Here is a 17,022-nt window from a genome sequence, read left to right as displayed (position 1 = left end):
TTCCACCTTTTAAATGTACAATTTATGGACTTTCTCACACACAAAAGAACTAGAATATATATTCTAGGATATTGGTTGAAGCATTGATTATAAAGGGATGGGGGAAGGAAACCAGCTAAATGTTCATAATAGAAAGCTAGATTCAATAAATTGATTTCTATGCAATGGAATACTGTACAGCTATTAAAAAGAATGAGAGTTCTTTATTTGAACATATATGGAAATGACCCTGAAATATTTATAAAGCAAAGGACAGAACTATATATATATAGATATGTATTTTATATATCAATATATATTTATATATAATATATAAATATTATATATTAGATAATAATATATAATATGACATTATATATATACACATATGTGTGTGTGTGTGTGTATATATATCTCATGTGCCTCTGTGTGTATAGAAAAAGGCAAAATACGAATGTATACATATAGTCTAAAGGATATGGGAGACACTAGTATACCACTTGCCTCTGGGGAGAACTGAGTCACCGGGGCCAGAGCGGGAGTGAGATATACTTTTCACTGTGTATCCTTCTGTCTCTTTTGACTTTTGTATCATGTGTTTGTATTATCTGTTCAAAATAATATTTTTAAATAAATATATCATGCCAAGTTCTAATGCCATACACTTGTACTGCCATAATGGCAAACGGATATTAACTCCAGTTAAACTCAGGAATGCTTCATAAAATAAGTCATAAAGTCATCTTATCATCTCCTACCCAAATTCCAGTTCATTTGTTGTTGTGAATCTCAGAAGGCACGAGCCCTTCTAGAAATAGTGTTCCAGATGGCATTTGGGTTTCTCGGTTCTGCCCAAGTCCAAGCTTAACTCCCTGCTTGGCAACATGAGTCACCATCTCCAACCCTGGGGGGAAACCACTCCTAACTTCTACTCTGGGGGCTGGAGTTCACTTCTGCTGCACCCCTTACCAGCAGGACTGTCTCTCTCCCCCAGCCAGAAGGCAAGGGGACTGGGGCGTGAGCTCCTGGCATGAAGAGCGTCCTGGGTTTAGATAATCGGCTGGCCGGGAGCTGTGAGTATATGTGTGTGTCGTTTATCAACCACCGTAGTTCAAATCTTAGTGCCGTGTAACACATGGCACATTATATCATTTTGGGTATGTTACTCAATCTTTCTGAGACTCAATTCCCATGTCTATTTATTAAGAATAGATAATGCTAGTGTCTGCCTCACAGAGATAAATGATATATCCATGTAAGGATATTTAAAACAGCGCTGTGCACCCAGTAAGTGCTCAGTGATTTCTTATTCATTTTTTGTCTTTGTTTTTTGCTGTTTTGCTTCCCACTCTTTTTTAATGTAAAGAGATGAAATATTACAGAGTCTAAAACTTCCCTTTATACCCCTTCATCATGCTGTTCGCTCCCTCTCTTCCCGGAGGGAACTGCGATTTTGCAGTTTGTGTGTCTTCCACAAATGTTGGCCGCACTTTCCGTGGGGTTGTTTGCAGGAAGACAACCCGTTCATGGGTGTTCTTCCCCTGCCCACTCTTTCTCCCCGATCAGGTGGTAAGCTATGCCCCATTCACGCTCTTCCCCTCACTGGTCCCCAGTGCCCTGCTGGAGCAGGCCTATGCCGTGCAGATGGACTTCAACGCGCTGGTGGATGCCGTCAGCCAGAATGCTGACTTTCTGGAACAGACACTCTCCAGGTACTGGGTTCTGGGGCCTTAAGGGCTGGGAACTGCTGGAACCAGGGGACCAGAAGACTGGGGAGCCATGAGGTGTTGCTCTGGCAGCCGACTTGGCTGGGTGGGGGACAGGCACTCCCCAGAAGAACAAAAAAGAGTAGACTAGATGTCGGGAGGTCTGGCTTCTAATCCTGGCTCTAATCCTCACTTGCGTGGCCTCAAGAAAGTCCCTTTCTTTCTCTGGGCCTCGGTTTCTTCATCTGTGAAGTGGGGAGATGGCCCACATCTAAGATCCCTTCCAACACTGACATTCCGTGATTCTCTGATCCAGAGTTCTGTTTGGAATTAGGGAAGGTCAGCGTAGTTTTAGAGAAAACAAAGGACAGAGAAGATTATTAGGCATGAAGTCAGATTTCCTGCTTCTTTCTTGCTCCCTCAGTCCCCTTATCTCTGGAAGAGATGGGGTATAGACTGGACCACACCCAGGGCACTGAGGCTGTAGAACCCCTGAATGGCTCATCCCACCCATGCCTGTCTCTTCTCCCTTGATCCTTTTTTTCTCTTCAGACCCTGAGGCAAGGGAAATTACTTTAGAATTAAATTCTTTATTTTAGAATTAAATATATATATGTATGTGTATATATGTACGTGTATATATGTAGAAAGAGAGACTAGACATCCATACTTGCATGTCTGATTAATTTTCCAAAAGAAAACAATTTATTTCATTACAGACAAATGTTTTTTAAATATTTTATTTTAAACTAATCTCTATATCCAATGTGGGGCTCAAATTCACAGCTCTAACACCAAGAGTTGCATGCTCCACCGACTGAGCCAGCCAAGTGCCCCAGACACAAAATCTTTTAAAAATGTGCACATTGTGGGGGCACCTTGGTGGCTCAGTCATTTGAGCGTCCAACTCTTGATTTTGGTTCAGGTCATGATCTCGGGATTGTGAGATCAAGCCCCAGGTTGGGCTCCACGCTGAGCATGGAGTCTGCTTAATTAAGATTCTTTCTCTCCTCCCTCTGAAGCTCACCCCCTGCTTGTGCTCGCTCTCTCTCCTTAAAAGAAAGAAAAAAGTGCCCATTGGTGTGAGGTTGAACATGAGAAGGGATCTTAATGGTAAGAGGTTTGAAAACCAATGACTTGGAGCTAAAAACCCAATGAGTTAAGAAAAACAAGCAAACCATGAGTTACGAATGTACAAACCCTACCACCACCTTCCCCCCAGATCTTTATCGGGGTGAACCTGGCTTTTGTACCTGTGATTCTGGACTGTGAGGTTTACGAGCAGCCTGATTTATGACCTGTGCCCTAAAGACTCAATGATAATGGAGACCTCTGCTGTCCTTCTCTGCAACCCTGCATTCCCTTTTTCCCTGTCTCTGAAACACACACAAATCCTAGCTTGTAAGGTATAGAGCCCCAGGATTACACATGCTAAAATTGCAGCATAGGGTCTGGGCTTGAAGGGGAACATCTCTTCAGAAAAGAGATAATGTATCTTAACTTTTCTGGAGGCTGAAGCCCAGCTGGGGGCTGTCCTCACCAAGCGTTGGAAAGAACCCTTGGGAGAGAACTGGTTGGGGAACAGAGGAACTGCAGGGCAGACCTGAGCTATATGGGCTCAGTGGGGTCCCTGTAACAAGGTGAGCCCATGAGTCAGGCTTGACCATGCAGAGACTGCCCTGAGTCTTGACAGACAAGTGTGGTGTTGGTTACTGGTGGGTGTCTCTTCCTGAGGTTCCAGAAAAAACCATACTAGATGGGCTCCTACATTGTGTCACATGTCCCAGCAGCACACTGAGCCATGATGATTAGCTGACACAGACAGACACAGGCAGAGCTAGCTCTACCCTCGTGTTTATAGTCAAATAGGAGGAATTTCCAGAAATCAAATGGAAAATTACAACCTAATCTGTGCTATAAAGGAGAGATCCACAGTGCTCTGAGAGCACACAGTAGGGAAATCTGATCCAGACATGGAAGGCTACCCTGAGGAAGTCACATTATATGGGGACACGCTGAAGGAAAAAATAGAGGATATTTAGCATGTATCAGAAGAACCTCTGGGACACAGGGCATAACCGCTGTCTTTTAATCTCTGAGAGTTGCTGTGTAAGAGGTGGAGAAGACTTGTCCTTGACAAGGTCCCAGAATGCAGGAGAAGCTATGAGGAGACTTAATGTTAGGTCAACCAGAAGGCTAACCAACTATCTGCCCTATTCAAAGATGGAATGGTTTTATCACCTTCCATTTTTAGTTTCTTTTGGGGCCAGACACTAGGTTCAGTTCTGTACCTTTCACAGCTCTTTTGCCCTTCACCACAACTCTAATTCTTTTCCTATTAATCTTTCACTTTCATCTTTCACAGATGGGCAAACTGAGACCCAGAAATTTGCCCAGTAGTGAGTGGTGGAGCTGGAATTTGAACCCAGCTCATCTGGCTTCCAACTGGATTCTAAACCACCGTTCTCTACCGGGTTGATGTGGGTGTACAAGTTTGGGTCAGTAGACCCAGAAATTCATGAAGCAATAGACAAGAGTGGAGCTACTTGACCTTTATGGTCCCATATAGCCTAGAAAATGCTCTATTTCCTTCTCCAGCACCGTCAAGAGGGACAATTTCACTGCTCATCTCTTCGACATCCACAAGCAAGTCCTGAAAGAGGGCATTGCTCAGGTAACCAGTCCCCATCCCACCCCAATGCAGGATGTGTGCCTCCCTTTTTTGACCAGAAGAATTTGGCCTGAGCTCAGGGGAATCTGCCTGTCATTGGTCCCCACTGAGTTTGTACATCAGTGACCAATCTTGGGGTGACCATAAGAAAGATTCCACTGGGTTTTGGAACATTAGCCAGCAACTCTGATCTCTATGTAGAATTCACGTTTCCTGTCTGTTCCAGAGCTAGGCCCTCAGTCAGGCCCTGCGCAAATGTACTCAGTCTTCAGTTTTCCCCCACAGACTGTGTTCCTGGGCCTGAATCGTTCAGACTACATGTTCCAGCGCAATGCAGATGGCTCCGCAGCCCTGAAACAGATTGAAATCAACACCATCTCTGCCAGCTTTGGAGGCCTGGCCTCCCGCACCCCAGCTGTGCACCGGTGGGTCCCTTGGGCAATACTGGGCACACTGGTGGGGTGAAAGCCTAATAGGCCTACAATTACAGGTGGGGGCAGGGGTCTCCAATTCTGACTGTGCCCTCTTGGGACCTGGGCCCTGTGTTTCCCCTCACAGCAGTTTCCACTTGTAATTAGGTCTTAGTATTGCAAGGAGAGAAGGGACCTCGTGATACATCTAGTCCTGCCCCTTCATTGTACAAGGTAGTATTCCAGGCTGAGGAAATAGTATCCGAGGTGAGAAGGAGCTTTGAAGGCCTGAAAAGAGTTCAGGATCTGTGGCAGAGAGGGATCAGTGACTTCCCATTGGAAGGCGGGACCTAGCAGCAGCCACTTCTGGCCAGCAGTGATTCTCCATGTTGCCGTGATTCCAGATGGTCTGCAGCCAGATTCCAGATAGCAAGCACCTGGGGCTCAGGGAAAGGAGTCCCAGCCCAATGAGAGGCTGGTATAGAGAAGGAACACAGGGTCTCAGGGCTGTGGGCACGTGCACAGGGCCAGAGTGTGAGTGTCCCGGTATATTCCAGCCTGAGCACGGTGATAAGATGCATTCTTAGTGTTCAGCTAATTCTCAAAAGTGGTGTTCCTATCAGTGTCTGTGAGTCACAGGCAGAATGGTCTTCCAGATCCATCCAATTACCGAACAAACATCTCTCTTCCAACAGACATGTTCTCAATGTCCTGAGTAAGACCAAAGAAGCTGCCAAGATCCTCTCCAATAATCCCAGCGAGGGACTGGCCCTGGGGATCGCCAAAGCCTGGGAGCTCTACGGCTCAGCCAAGTAAGGGGGACAAAAAGTGGCCGAAGAGTCCTGCTTTAGATGCAGTATTCATGGCTGTAGCAACTGCTTCTTTGCTCACCATCATTAGGAAAGAAGGGATTTTTTTTCAGGAAATAGAAGCTTACACCTTTAAGTGCCAAGATTGTTTTAATGGGGCTTGGGGGCTTTCTTCTTAAATAAGAGATGCAGACTGTAATTGAATCTTCTCTTGTTGGCTAGAGGTCCTCATTATCCTTCAGTGACTGCAGTATCTGTCAATTACTGCACCTTGATGTAACAGAAGGCAGAGAAGCTACCTAGACTTAGAGAGGTATGGGAGGCCATTTCCTGCACTAATGGTCCCAACTGTTAGGTTTTATGCTCCTGTTCCTTTTCTTCAAAGATTTTCTATTTCTCTACTCTCAGCTCTTACTTCATACTGCGGTCAGTGTGCTTCCTGTCGCCAGACCTCCTTTCTGATTTGCTGAGGTTTGGGAAAGCAGGTGGTCTGGGTTGTTATGTAGTGTCTAATGAGCGTGAGAGCCTCTTTGATGAGTAAATGCATAAGGTTCGATTTAGGGATTCTGTTGTGTCTGTTTTAGCTGCTTAGAGGCATTTTTTGCTTCCTTCCTATTTCTCAACCGTGTTCCAGATGTATAAGGATGCCAGGTAAGTGACTTCTGGATAAATGAGGGGCCACTGTACCAACAGTTGTTGCAATGTTTACATAGCTTTAATAGTTAACCCTTAATGAGCACTTCCTAGTGCCACACTTTGTGCTAAGTACTTTACACAGATGATCTCATTAGATCCCCCCATCGAACACTTGGAGATAGAGACCACCCATCTCCCATTTTATAGCTGAGGAAACGGGTTCAGAGAAGTGAATTGTTCAAGGTCAAATGGCGGGTTGGTGGTAGAGCCCAGAGTCTACTGCCTCTAGAATCTTCATTCTTAATCACTTTATTGCCTCTGAGAGAGCCTCTCTGGGCCTGCTAAGCCTCACTAAGACTCAAGACACGTTGGACTCTGAGTATTTAGAAGGCATCAGATGAATACTTTATCAAGTAGAGTTCTTAGCTAAGTTGTATTTTAAGAGATGGAAGCCAGGAAGGAGTCAGCCAGGGAACTGCTGATGGACAGATGCTGCAGAGGGTTTCTCCAACTAGGCTGTGAATGACATGCAAAGACTCATGTGCCCAGAGCTGGGCTCTGGTGCGTAGGAGCTGTGGGCGCCTGAGCCGGGACTGGCTTCTCTCATTTTGAAAATCAGATAGGCACTCCTGCTCACCCAGCATGTGACCTTCACTAAGTCCATTCTTTCCTCCCAGCAGCAGTTTCCTCATTTGTAAAATGGGGATGATAATAACAATACCTAAAAGGGTAGAAGTGACCATTAAATGAAAGCATGGCTTTGAAAAAATGCTATGAAAAAACTTGGTAAGAAATGGAACAGTCTCTTCAATAAATGGTGTGGGGAAAATTGGACAGCAACATGCAGAAGAATGAAACTGGACCACTTTCTTACACCATTCACAAAAATAAATTCAAAATGGTTGAAGGACCTCACTGTGAGACCATCAAAATCCTTGTGGAGGACACAGACAGCAACCTCTTTAACCTCAGCTGTAACAACTTCTTAGTAGTCATGTTGCCTGAGGCAAAGGAAACAAAAGCAAAAATGAACTATTGGGACTTCATCAAGATAAAAAACTTTTGCACAGCAGAGGAAACCATCAAATAAACTAAAAGGCGCAACCTTTGGAATGGGAGAAGATACTTGCAAATAACATATCTGATAAAGGGTTAGTATCCAAACTATATAAAGAACTTACATAACTCAACACCCAGAAAACAAATAATCCAGTTAAAATGGGCAGAAGATGTGAATAGACATTTTTGCAAAGAAGGTATTCAGATGGCCAACAGACATATGAAAAGATGTTCAGCATCAGTCATCATCACAGAAATACAAATCAAACTATAATGAGATATCATTTCATACCTGTCAGAATGTCTAAAATTAACACAGGAAACAACAGATATTGGCAAGGATGCAGAGAAAGGGGAACCCTCTTGCACTATTTGTGGGAATGCAAACTGGTGCAGCCGCTCTGGAAAAGAATATGGAGGTTCCTCCAAAAGTCAAAAATAGAACTATTGTATGACCCAGCAATTGCACTATTAGGTATTTACCCTCATAACAGAAAAATACTGATTCAAAGAGATAAATGCACCCCAATGTTTATAGCAGCATTATCAGTAATAGCCAAATTCTGGAAAGTGCCCAAATGTTCGTCAACTCATGAGTTAATAAAGAATGAAATCTTGCCATTTGCAATAAATGGATGAAGCTGGCATGTGTTATGCTAAGAGAAATAAGTCAAAGACAATACTATATGATTTTACTCATACATGTCATTTAAGAAAAAAAACAGATAAACACAGTCGGGGAAAGAAAAAGAGGCAAACCAGAAAATAGACTCTTACTGTTTTGTTTTGTTTTTTAAGATTTTTATTTATTTGAGGGGCGGGGAGAACAAGAGCAGGGAGAGGGAGAAGCAGACTCCCTGCTGAGCAGGGAGACCCATGCAGGGCTAGATCCCAGGATGCTGCGATCATGACCTGAGCCAAAAGCAGATGCTTAACTGACTGAGCCACCAGTCAGTGGCTTTTAACTACAGAGAACAAACTGAGGGTTACTGGAGGGGAGGTGGGCAGGGGATGGGTTAAATGAGTGATGGGTATTAAGGAGGGCACTTGTGGTAAGCACTGGGTGTTGTATCACTATATTCTACCCCTGAAACTAATGTTACACCAAATGTTAACTAGCTGGAATTTTTTTAAAAAGAGATTTTATTTATTTATTTGACTGAGAGAGAGATCACAAGTAGGCAGAGAGGCAGGCAGAGAGAGAGGGGGGAAGCAGACTCCCTGCTGAGCAGAGAGCCCGATGTGGGGCTCAATCCCAGGACCCCGGGATCATGACCTGAGCCGAAGGCAGGGGCTTAACTCACTGAGCCACCCAGTGCCCCAACTAGCTGGAATTTAAATAAAAGCTTGAAAGACACAAAACCAAAAACAAACCTTGGTAAGGATCATTTTGTGGTACTTCCGGTAGTAGTAGTTGTAGTAGTAGTAGTAGTAGTAGTAGTAATAGTAGCAGCAGCTACCTTCTAAGAGTACTAGTTTCATTTTACAGAAGAGCATACTGAAGACTCAAGAGAAGTGGAATAGCTTGCCCAAAGTCACACAGCTAGTAAGTGTAGAATTTATGTCTGTCTGCCTCTAAAGCCTGCTTTCTACTGCATTATTCTGCCTCCCAAGAGGAATGGTCCCATAGTATGGATTGAAAAACTAAGGCTCAAGCATTTATAGAGCGGGTGAATTTTCATCAGTTATACCATAATTTTTGAGAATTTTTTTGAATAAGCCTGGATATGATGTATGATTCCTATTTAGGTAATAATTATTCAAACTCTTTCAAAATATTAGTGCCTGTGGTTAGAATGAGTGAGGATAAGAAAGGACTCTTGGTATAAATTGTTGGGAGCTATGATCAGGAGTCCTCACTGCCAGCCAGCACACTACTGCCACTTTACCTTCCTTAACTAACAACTTTCCTAGCCCTGCTCCCAAAAGACTGTTCAGAACTGAAGGCAGGAGGAGGTAGAATATGTTTTCTGAGTCTCTGGCTATGATTATTTGCCAGAGGGCAGGCTGACTTAATCTGGGAATGCAGTTCCACTTTAACCTACAGCCTACCGCCTCCTTCCTCCGCCTCTTCTTGGAGGTGGGCCAGCCTGGGCTAGGTGCCACCTTCCCACCCATGAGCAGAGCAAATCAGGCTACAATATGAAAAGCAAGGCCATTGGCCCTTGGGACTCTCTCAACAGAGGATGGCTTATGAGAGCACCATTTCTAGCTTGTCTCTCTGATACCCAACTCAAAGCCAAGACTCCGCTCAGTGTCATGTCTGACTTTAAGAGATTTCAGACAAGCCAGGAGGGGAGGCATACTAGCGCCTGTATTTCAGCTAAGTGGAAAGGAGTCACACAGAATATAGTCCAGGAAGCTCAGTAGAGTAGAGAAAAGCAGAAACAAACAGACCACAGGCCAAGTACAGGAGGAAGGAATCCATTGCTTAGATTGCTCGGCCAAAATCTAGCCAACCAAGTTTTCCAGCAAATATCTATAGGCACACAGCAAAATGGAGTTTGGTACTCCATTACTGCTGAGAATTGTCCCTCAAGATCATCTGGTCAGAGACTGGACCTTTGATAACTAAAAATAGCCTGACTGATAGCCAAATAGTTCTCTGGCATTAGCTTCTCCCAGAGGCCTTGAGCTCCTGCTTCTTTAAGAAGTATGAGGATAAACTCATACTTCTGGAGTGGAGAGGGGTGGGGGGGAGGGGTAGCTGGGTGATGGACATTGGGGAGGGTATGTGCTATGGTGAGTTGCTGTGTATTGTGTAAGACTGATGAATCACAGACCTGTCCCCCTGAAACATATAATACATTATATGTTAATGTAAAAAAAAAAAAAAGAAGAAGAAGTATGTGGATAGCAGAAAGGAAGAGGTCAGGGAAGCCTCAGTGATCCCATTAATACCGTGGAACAAAATGTGTCCCCATGTACATCACAGAAATGTTGGAAGGCACCAAGAGAAAATGCTTTTATAGTTGGCTCTCTAAGGTTCTATGGGATTCCACTGAGCTAGTCTAATGTATCATACAAGGGAGTTGGGGGAAATTGGAGGGGGAGACGAACCATGAGAGACTATGGACTCTAAAAAACAATCTGAGGGTTTTGGAGGGGCAGGGAGTGGGCGGTTGGGTGAGCCTGGTGGTGGGTATTATGGAGGGCATGTATTGTGTGGAACACTGGGTGTGATTCATAAATAATGAATTCTGGTACACTAAAAAGAAATTTTAAAAATTAATTTAAAAATTGGAACTATTAAAAATTTTTTTAAAACATACACTTTTATTATATGCTTTATAATCTAGTAATATGGTCGTTAGCCTCCAACCTTGCCAGCATTATTCTTCTATAAAATATTCTTCAGTACTTTCACCTATTTATTCTTTCAGAAACATTTTAAAATCATTATTTTTAAGCTCTTAGAAAAAGTCCCCTTGGGTCTTGGGGATGATTTTAAACCTAAATTTTAATCTGCACAGAAAATTAACATCATTGCAATATTTCATCTACCTAATAGAGAAGGAGCAGAGACGTCTCCCATTTCTTCAGGTTTACTAGTTTCAGGAAATAATGTGTTAACAGCCTCAGATATCACCTGAGACCCTTCTGATTTGAGAGAATATCTGCTCTTTCAGCGAAGCTGTGTTCTCATTCTCATTCCTGAAAGACGGTCGGATGGAGGGAGGTTAAGCTTCATAGCCACTTCTGCCAACTGTGTTTACTCTTTCCCCAGGGCTCTGGTGCTACTGATTGCTCAAGAGAAGGAAAGGAACATATTTGACCAGCGTGCTATAGAGAATGAGCTACTAGCCAGGTAAGTAAAGGAGGGGAGACCTCCAGATATGGCCCCAGGATCATGAAGATCCATTCGGAACAGAGCAGCCATTCCTTCTGACCTTTGTCCATCTTTTCCAGGAATATCCATGTAATCCGTCGAAGGTTTGAAGATGTCTCTGAAAAGGGGTCTCTGGACCAAAACCGACGGCTGTTTATGTAAGTGTTCAGGGAGCATTCCCCAAGGATCTGATAGAGGCTGCTTTGGGAAACTCATCCTGTCAACCATTTCCTCCAGTAATCCTTTCTTCTGGGAGATAGGATGGCTTAACTTTCCTCCTCTGAATTCCAGGGGTAAAATACCCCATCACCTCAGGGAAGTTTGGAGAAGGCTGGTCATGTTCTGCTTCTAAAGGGTCGTTTGAGAGGTAATGACTTTCTTGGTAAGGGCCTTCTTAAAATAACCTTGGTTCGAGTGCCTGGGTGGGTCAGTTGGTTAAGCATCTGTCTTCAGCTCAGGTCATGAACCCAGGGTCCTAGTATTGAGCCCCTCATCAGGCTCCCTGCCCGGGGGGGGGAGCCTACTTCTCCCTCCCCCTCCCTTGCTTGTGCTCTCTCTTGCTACCTCTCTCTCTCAAATAAATAAAATATTTTTTAAAATTAAATAACCTTGGTTTTCATGTGCCCCTGGGTTCCTAAAAGTTTTCTTGCCCCTCTTCATATGAGCTGGTCAATTCAGGCCAGGGCAGTGGGGCTGGGTAGTCAGGGAGGAAGAGCAATAGTTCTTTCATTCTTCCATTGATCTCAGAGCTGCTCTCTGAGCCAAGGCAAGACCTCAAGGGACCTGGATTTGTGTTCCAAGCCGGGCCCTGTGCTTCTCTCCAGGGGGATTCCACTAAGTGACTTTAGTACCACTTAATTGGGTAGCATTGCTTGCAACACACATATTTAGATGTGGAGCTTTATGTTTTGTTTTGTTTTGTTGTTGTTGTTGTTGTTTTTTAAATTTGTGATTAAAATTAAGAACCTCCATGAATTTCACAATACCACATACTATTTTCAAAATATGATTTTATAACAAAGTCATTAATTTACTTTCTAGATATATCAGACAATATTAAAGAAATCAAAGGGGGAAGATATTAAAAAAGACAGTCTAGGAAAAAAAAAAGACAGTTTATGTCTTAAGATGTCTGCGTTTTTATTCTGTAGTATTTCTAAGACTACAGGAAGACTACTAAGAGGACTACTTTCTAAGACTACTAAAAGGAAGAAGCCTTGGCAGAACAAAAGGGATGCACACTTGATGGTCAGATCGATTTTAAATATTCATGGCATATAGCCTAGTCCGTGCTCTAGCTCCATGACTTGGGCTTTGTTGGTCTTCTGCTGCTCTGCTACACATTTGCTAATGGATTATCCAGATTGGGAGCACTTAACAAAGCCTGGATTGATAAGGGAACTGTGCAGATTTGCAGTGCTGGGGTACACTTATCTTTCAAAATATCTAAACATATTTTCCCCACTTCTCTACATTAGGATGATAAACTTTGGTCATGAAACATACTTTAGAGGCTGCCAGCAGGTGTTCTTCTAAAAGAATAGTTCAAGTTTAAAAGTCCCTCCCTCAAAGGGGAATCCTGGGGGGCCAGCAATGACCACATGAAAATCGTGGGCATTGTTCTCATGGGGTTCTGCTTTAATGCCAGGAACTGGTTCTGCCAGCAAACATTGGGTTTCCTGGATAATCCTCGGGGAAGCCTGGCTATCTTGTCAGATACCGAGTTTGGCCTCTGGTCTCCACTCAAGGCAGTTTGTGTCTTGACTAGACTCAAAACTTTGCATCTCCATACCCTCACATCCACCATTTCAAAGAATCTCAACCTAGTTTCAGCTATTTTAAGTCGTATAAGTGTGTTTCGCTAGGCATGGCGATATGATTCCGATACTCAGTAATTTTTGGCCCTTTTTAAAAAATTATTTATCTGGTTTGATTCTAGTTGCCTTCTTATTTCCCTCTGGCCTTCCTAGATTGACTCTAGATCTGGAATATTCTAAAGCATTCCTTACTGCATATCTTCATGTTTTTACTGGAAGAAGTGGTGGTGTGGGTAGCTATTTTCATTGCTTCCAACGAACCCTGGTCTAGGCAAGCTATGCAGACTGACTTTGAAAGAAACCAAACTCATTTTGATCCATCTTAAAATACACTGAACCGCTGAACGTATCAGTTATAATTTAACACAGCAGCTTTCTCCATCCTGTGTTCTAGGGACGGCCAGGAAGTGGCTGTGGTTTACTTCCGGGATGGCTACATGCCGAGTCAGTACAGTCCACAGGTTGGTATTTTGTTAGACCATTCTCTGCCTCCTAGGACCCACCACGTTCCTCAGAGACCAAGCTCAGGCATCACAACAACCTGGGTTTTTCCCTGAGCCCTGGCCTCAGTGATCCTCAGGGAAATTACTGGTGGAACCTCCTATTCTCCCATAAGTTTTTTGCTACCTCTCATTCTCTATAAACACACTGTCTTCTAGAATCTGAATCCTCAGGAATCCGTGTTGCTTCAGCCTTTCATAGTGTTTCTAGGGATATGCTGGCAAAAGTCATGTTTCTCAGGGGGAGAGCCCCAATTTGTAGCATTTAGTGATTTCTGTGGTATACTCCCATTGTGGCCAATTTCAAGCTAACCAACTTAACATTTCTGGGCAGAGTTAGAAGGAGTTGGGTATAATCAGCTCTGGCTAGCTAATGCAAACCAGTTCCACTGTACCATTGAACATTTCCTTCCTGCCAACTCTTACTTCTCTTTTATTTGTGTCAGAAACTTTTTCTGTCCACTCATGTTAATGGCAATAATGATATCACCTTATCTTACTATCATATCATGTGGCTTCAAAATTACGTCCCACATCCATTATTTCCTTTAATCCTTACAACCACTGTGTGAGGTGTATAATTATCCCCATCATACAGAAACTAGGGTTTGGAGAGATGCAGAGGCTTATCTAATATCCCACAGATTCTCAGGCTTTCTGATTCTCAGTCCAGAGGCATTTCCAGTATATCATTATTCTTCTCCTGCCCCAAATCCACAGCATGGAGAAGCTAAGAAGCTCTGCTTTCACTTAGGAGAAATAAGTTAGAAAATACCATAAGCAGCATGATAGGGATCATGAGACTTTGGCTCTGCCTCTGTATGACCACAGGCAGGTTCTAGACCCTTTCTGGGCTCAATTTCTCTAAGTTGAGGAACTCAAAAAATTGAGGGAGCTCCTTCCAGATGTCTAATTCTTTGAATATATGATTCTCCCTAAGACCTAGTTGTATAGGAAGCAGCTCCGAAGAGGTGGAAGCTCTGTAGAAGGTCATTTCCTCTAGAAAGTGGTTAGGAGTGCGGGGAACTTGCCAACTAGAGAAGACAAAAACTGTCCATTAGGAAAATGGATCCAGGCTCCAGGAGAGGGCGTAGGGGAAAGGGCCAAAGAAATCTTTAAAAAGAGAGAAGAGATTGAGCTAACAGGGAAAGGAACTTGAGCATAAGGAGGACATTTTAAGGGAATTGAGAAACTCAGACCAGGTGTAGAATATGAAGATAAAATCTGCAAGGCTTAGTGACTTGCTAGGTGACCTTAGGAAAGCCCCTGCTCATCTATGAATTTTGCTTCCTTGTTCCTAACATAATGGAGTACTTCTTTGGGTTTATCTCTGATGTTCTGGACACCTGTAACTCTGCCTGGAACATCAAAGGTGGCTGAGATTATTAGTGAAGACCAGGCAAGGGGGTGGAAGTGGACTGATTGTATCAAAGGGAGGACAGTGTGGGTGGGAGTAGGTGTTGTTCCACAGGCCTTAGCCTTCATCCTGCTGTGGGCAGTTTGATGTGGTCGGTCTGGAGTCAGGGACAGGCTATCCCCCCACTGTCAGAATGGGGACTAGAGCTGGGAGGCATGGTCCTCTGCTGTTAAACTGCCTCTTAAGCCCCAAACTCCTAGAAGCCACAGAATTTACTTGCCTCTCACGCCCCAAATTCCACAGCACATACAGCCTATGATTATGCACCTGCAAGGCCTTTGCTCTTATTATTCTGCTAATCTGAGTACGCCTCCCTATTGAGTCTGACCCCTCTACCTGACTACTCAGATTTCACTTCGTTAAACAATAACAAATAATTGTTGAGCAATTACAAAGCTCCAAGCACTGTGTTTTAGACACTGGGGATACAATAGGAAATAAGACAGACAAGGGCCGGAGCTCACATTTTGGTCAGGGAGATAGTCATCAGAAAGTAAGCAAAAATAGAAAAAAAAATTTGTTTTGTAGTTGAGGGAAACTCTTTGAATAAAACAGTAGGGTGAAAAGATAGAGAATTATGGGGGAGCCCACATTAAATAGGGTAGTTTCAGCTGAGACTTAAGGACAGCGAAAAGAATTCCATGCAGAAGGGAAAGCAACAAATCCAGAGGTGGAAATGGTATTTGTGTGTTTGGCCTGTGTGACCGGACTATGAGAATGGGATGGAGGGATGTCAAGAAACTGACATGGTTGGGGCGCCTGGGTGGCTCAGTAGGTTAAAGCCTCTGCCTTTGGCTCAGGTCATGATCCCAGGGTCCTGGGATCGAGCCCCGCATCGGGCTCTCTGCTCAGCAGGGAGCCTGCTTCCTCCTCTCTCTGACTCCCTCTCTGCCTACTTGTAATCTCTGTCTGTCAAATAAATAAATAAATAAATAAATAAATAAATAAATAAATAAATAAATAAAAGAAACTGACATGGTTGAAAGAGGGCAGAAGGCAGATCCTGAAGGTTCTTATAGTCTGTGGGGAGGAATTTGGATTTTATTTGGAGTACATTAGAAAGCTAAATTCATACACAAGTGTTCCCCCTCTTTCAAACCTCTTTATCCAATTTTTCTATACCCTTATCCCTTTTGTAACTTCCCTTTTAATAGTCATGCACCATTATGCTAAACTGTGAGCTCCCAGAAGGCAAGAATCCTACATTTTGGAAGAATCCACATCTGTCTCCCAAAGATGTTGTGGTGACCCTGGGAGATAATGAAAGTGAAAAAAGAAAGCATGATACCTGGCACCTGAGAGATGCTCGACAAAGGTCAGCCAAAGTAAAATAAAATAGAATTTCTTTTGTTTTCTTTCCTCTGCAGAACTGGGAAGCACGCTTGCTGCTGGAGAGGTCACGTGCTGTCAAGTGCCCAGATATTGCCACCCAGCTGGCTGGGACGAAGAAGGTGCAGCAGGAGCTGAGCAGAATGGGCGTACTGGAGATGCTGCTCCCTGGCCAGTCTGAGGCTGTGGCTCGCCTCCGTGCCACCTTTGCTGGCCTTTACTCACTGGACATGGTGTGTGGATAGCCTCTTTCTCCTACCACAGGCTTCCCAGGTGGCAGGAACCCAGAACCCAATGTGTTGGGGAGGCTGGAGCTGGTAGTGGGCTAGACTTGGGTTAGTGATGCAGTGTGAGAACCCTAGAGCCCTGGGGAGGGGGACTGGAATCCATCGTGAGCTCATCAGCAAAGGGGAAATGGGGTAGGAGGTGGCAAGGGGAAGGAGCTGAGCTGGGCAGCAAGATTTGGGGAGTGTCTGTATGGGCTTTCCAGGCCTTCTGCTGCGGAGCCATGAACTATTGCCAGAGGAAGCTTGTTCTCATTGTATTTGCTGCTTTAGGGGTCTTGTTGGGGGTCACATCCAGACAGTAGCATCTAGTCGGAAGGGGCTATCACTCATCCCTTTCCTGCTCTTCCTCTGATGCTGCTCTGCATAACCAGAAGGACTGCCTTTGGTCTAGAACTGCTGGTGATTGCTCTGTTGCCTCCTGCCAGGGTGAAGAAGGGGACCAGGCCATTGCTGAAGCCCTTGCTGCCCCTAGCCAGTTCGTGCTAAAGCCCCAGAGAGAGGGTGGAGGTAAGTGCTTTCACCTTTGTAGTGCTGCTCAGTGGAAGGGGACTAGCAGGCTGTTACCAATGCGGA

At 44.1% G+C, this 17,022-nt stretch overlaps 1 protein-coding gene and 1 pseudogene across 2 annotated transcripts in view; one reads left to right on the top strand and one right to left on the bottom strand.

Moving 5' to 3' along the window:
• GSS (glutathione synthetase) overlaps positions 1-17,022 on the top strand; it is a 28,400-nt gene that overhangs the window by 8,312 nt on the left and 3,066 nt on the right. For both annotated transcript variants that reach the window (XM_004746571.3, XM_045084113.1), the window contains exons 3-11: positions 1,546-1,691; positions 4,284-4,359; positions 4,642-4,781; positions 5,462-5,578; positions 10,998-11,078; positions 11,180-11,257; positions 13,311-13,377; positions 16,201-16,395; positions 16,875-16,956. In XM_004746571.3, coding sequence (XP_004746628.1) covers positions 1,546-1,691; positions 4,284-4,359; positions 4,642-4,781; positions 5,462-5,578; positions 10,998-11,078; positions 11,180-11,257; positions 13,311-13,377; positions 16,201-16,395; positions 16,875-16,956 — 982 coding nt within the window. The remainder of the gene's footprint in view (positions 1-1,545; positions 1,692-4,283; positions 4,360-4,641; positions 4,782-5,461; positions 5,579-10,997; positions 11,079-11,179; positions 11,258-13,310; positions 13,378-16,200; positions 16,396-16,874; positions 16,957-17,022) is intronic.
• LOC106005283 lies at positions 11,603-13,121 on the bottom strand (annotated as a pseudogene).

This window comes from Mustela putorius, unplaced genomic scaffold (genome assembly GCF_011764305.1).
Source record: "Mustela putorius furo isolate JIRA1106 unplaced genomic scaffold, ASM1176430v1.1 tig00000743_pilon_pilon_pilon, whole genome shotgun sequence".
NCBI lineage: Eukaryota > Metazoa > Chordata > Mammalia > Carnivora > Mustelidae > Mustela > Mustela putorius.
The sequence above is the reverse complement of the archived record's forward strand: the minus strand, read 5'-3'. Positions and strand labels throughout refer to the sequence as shown.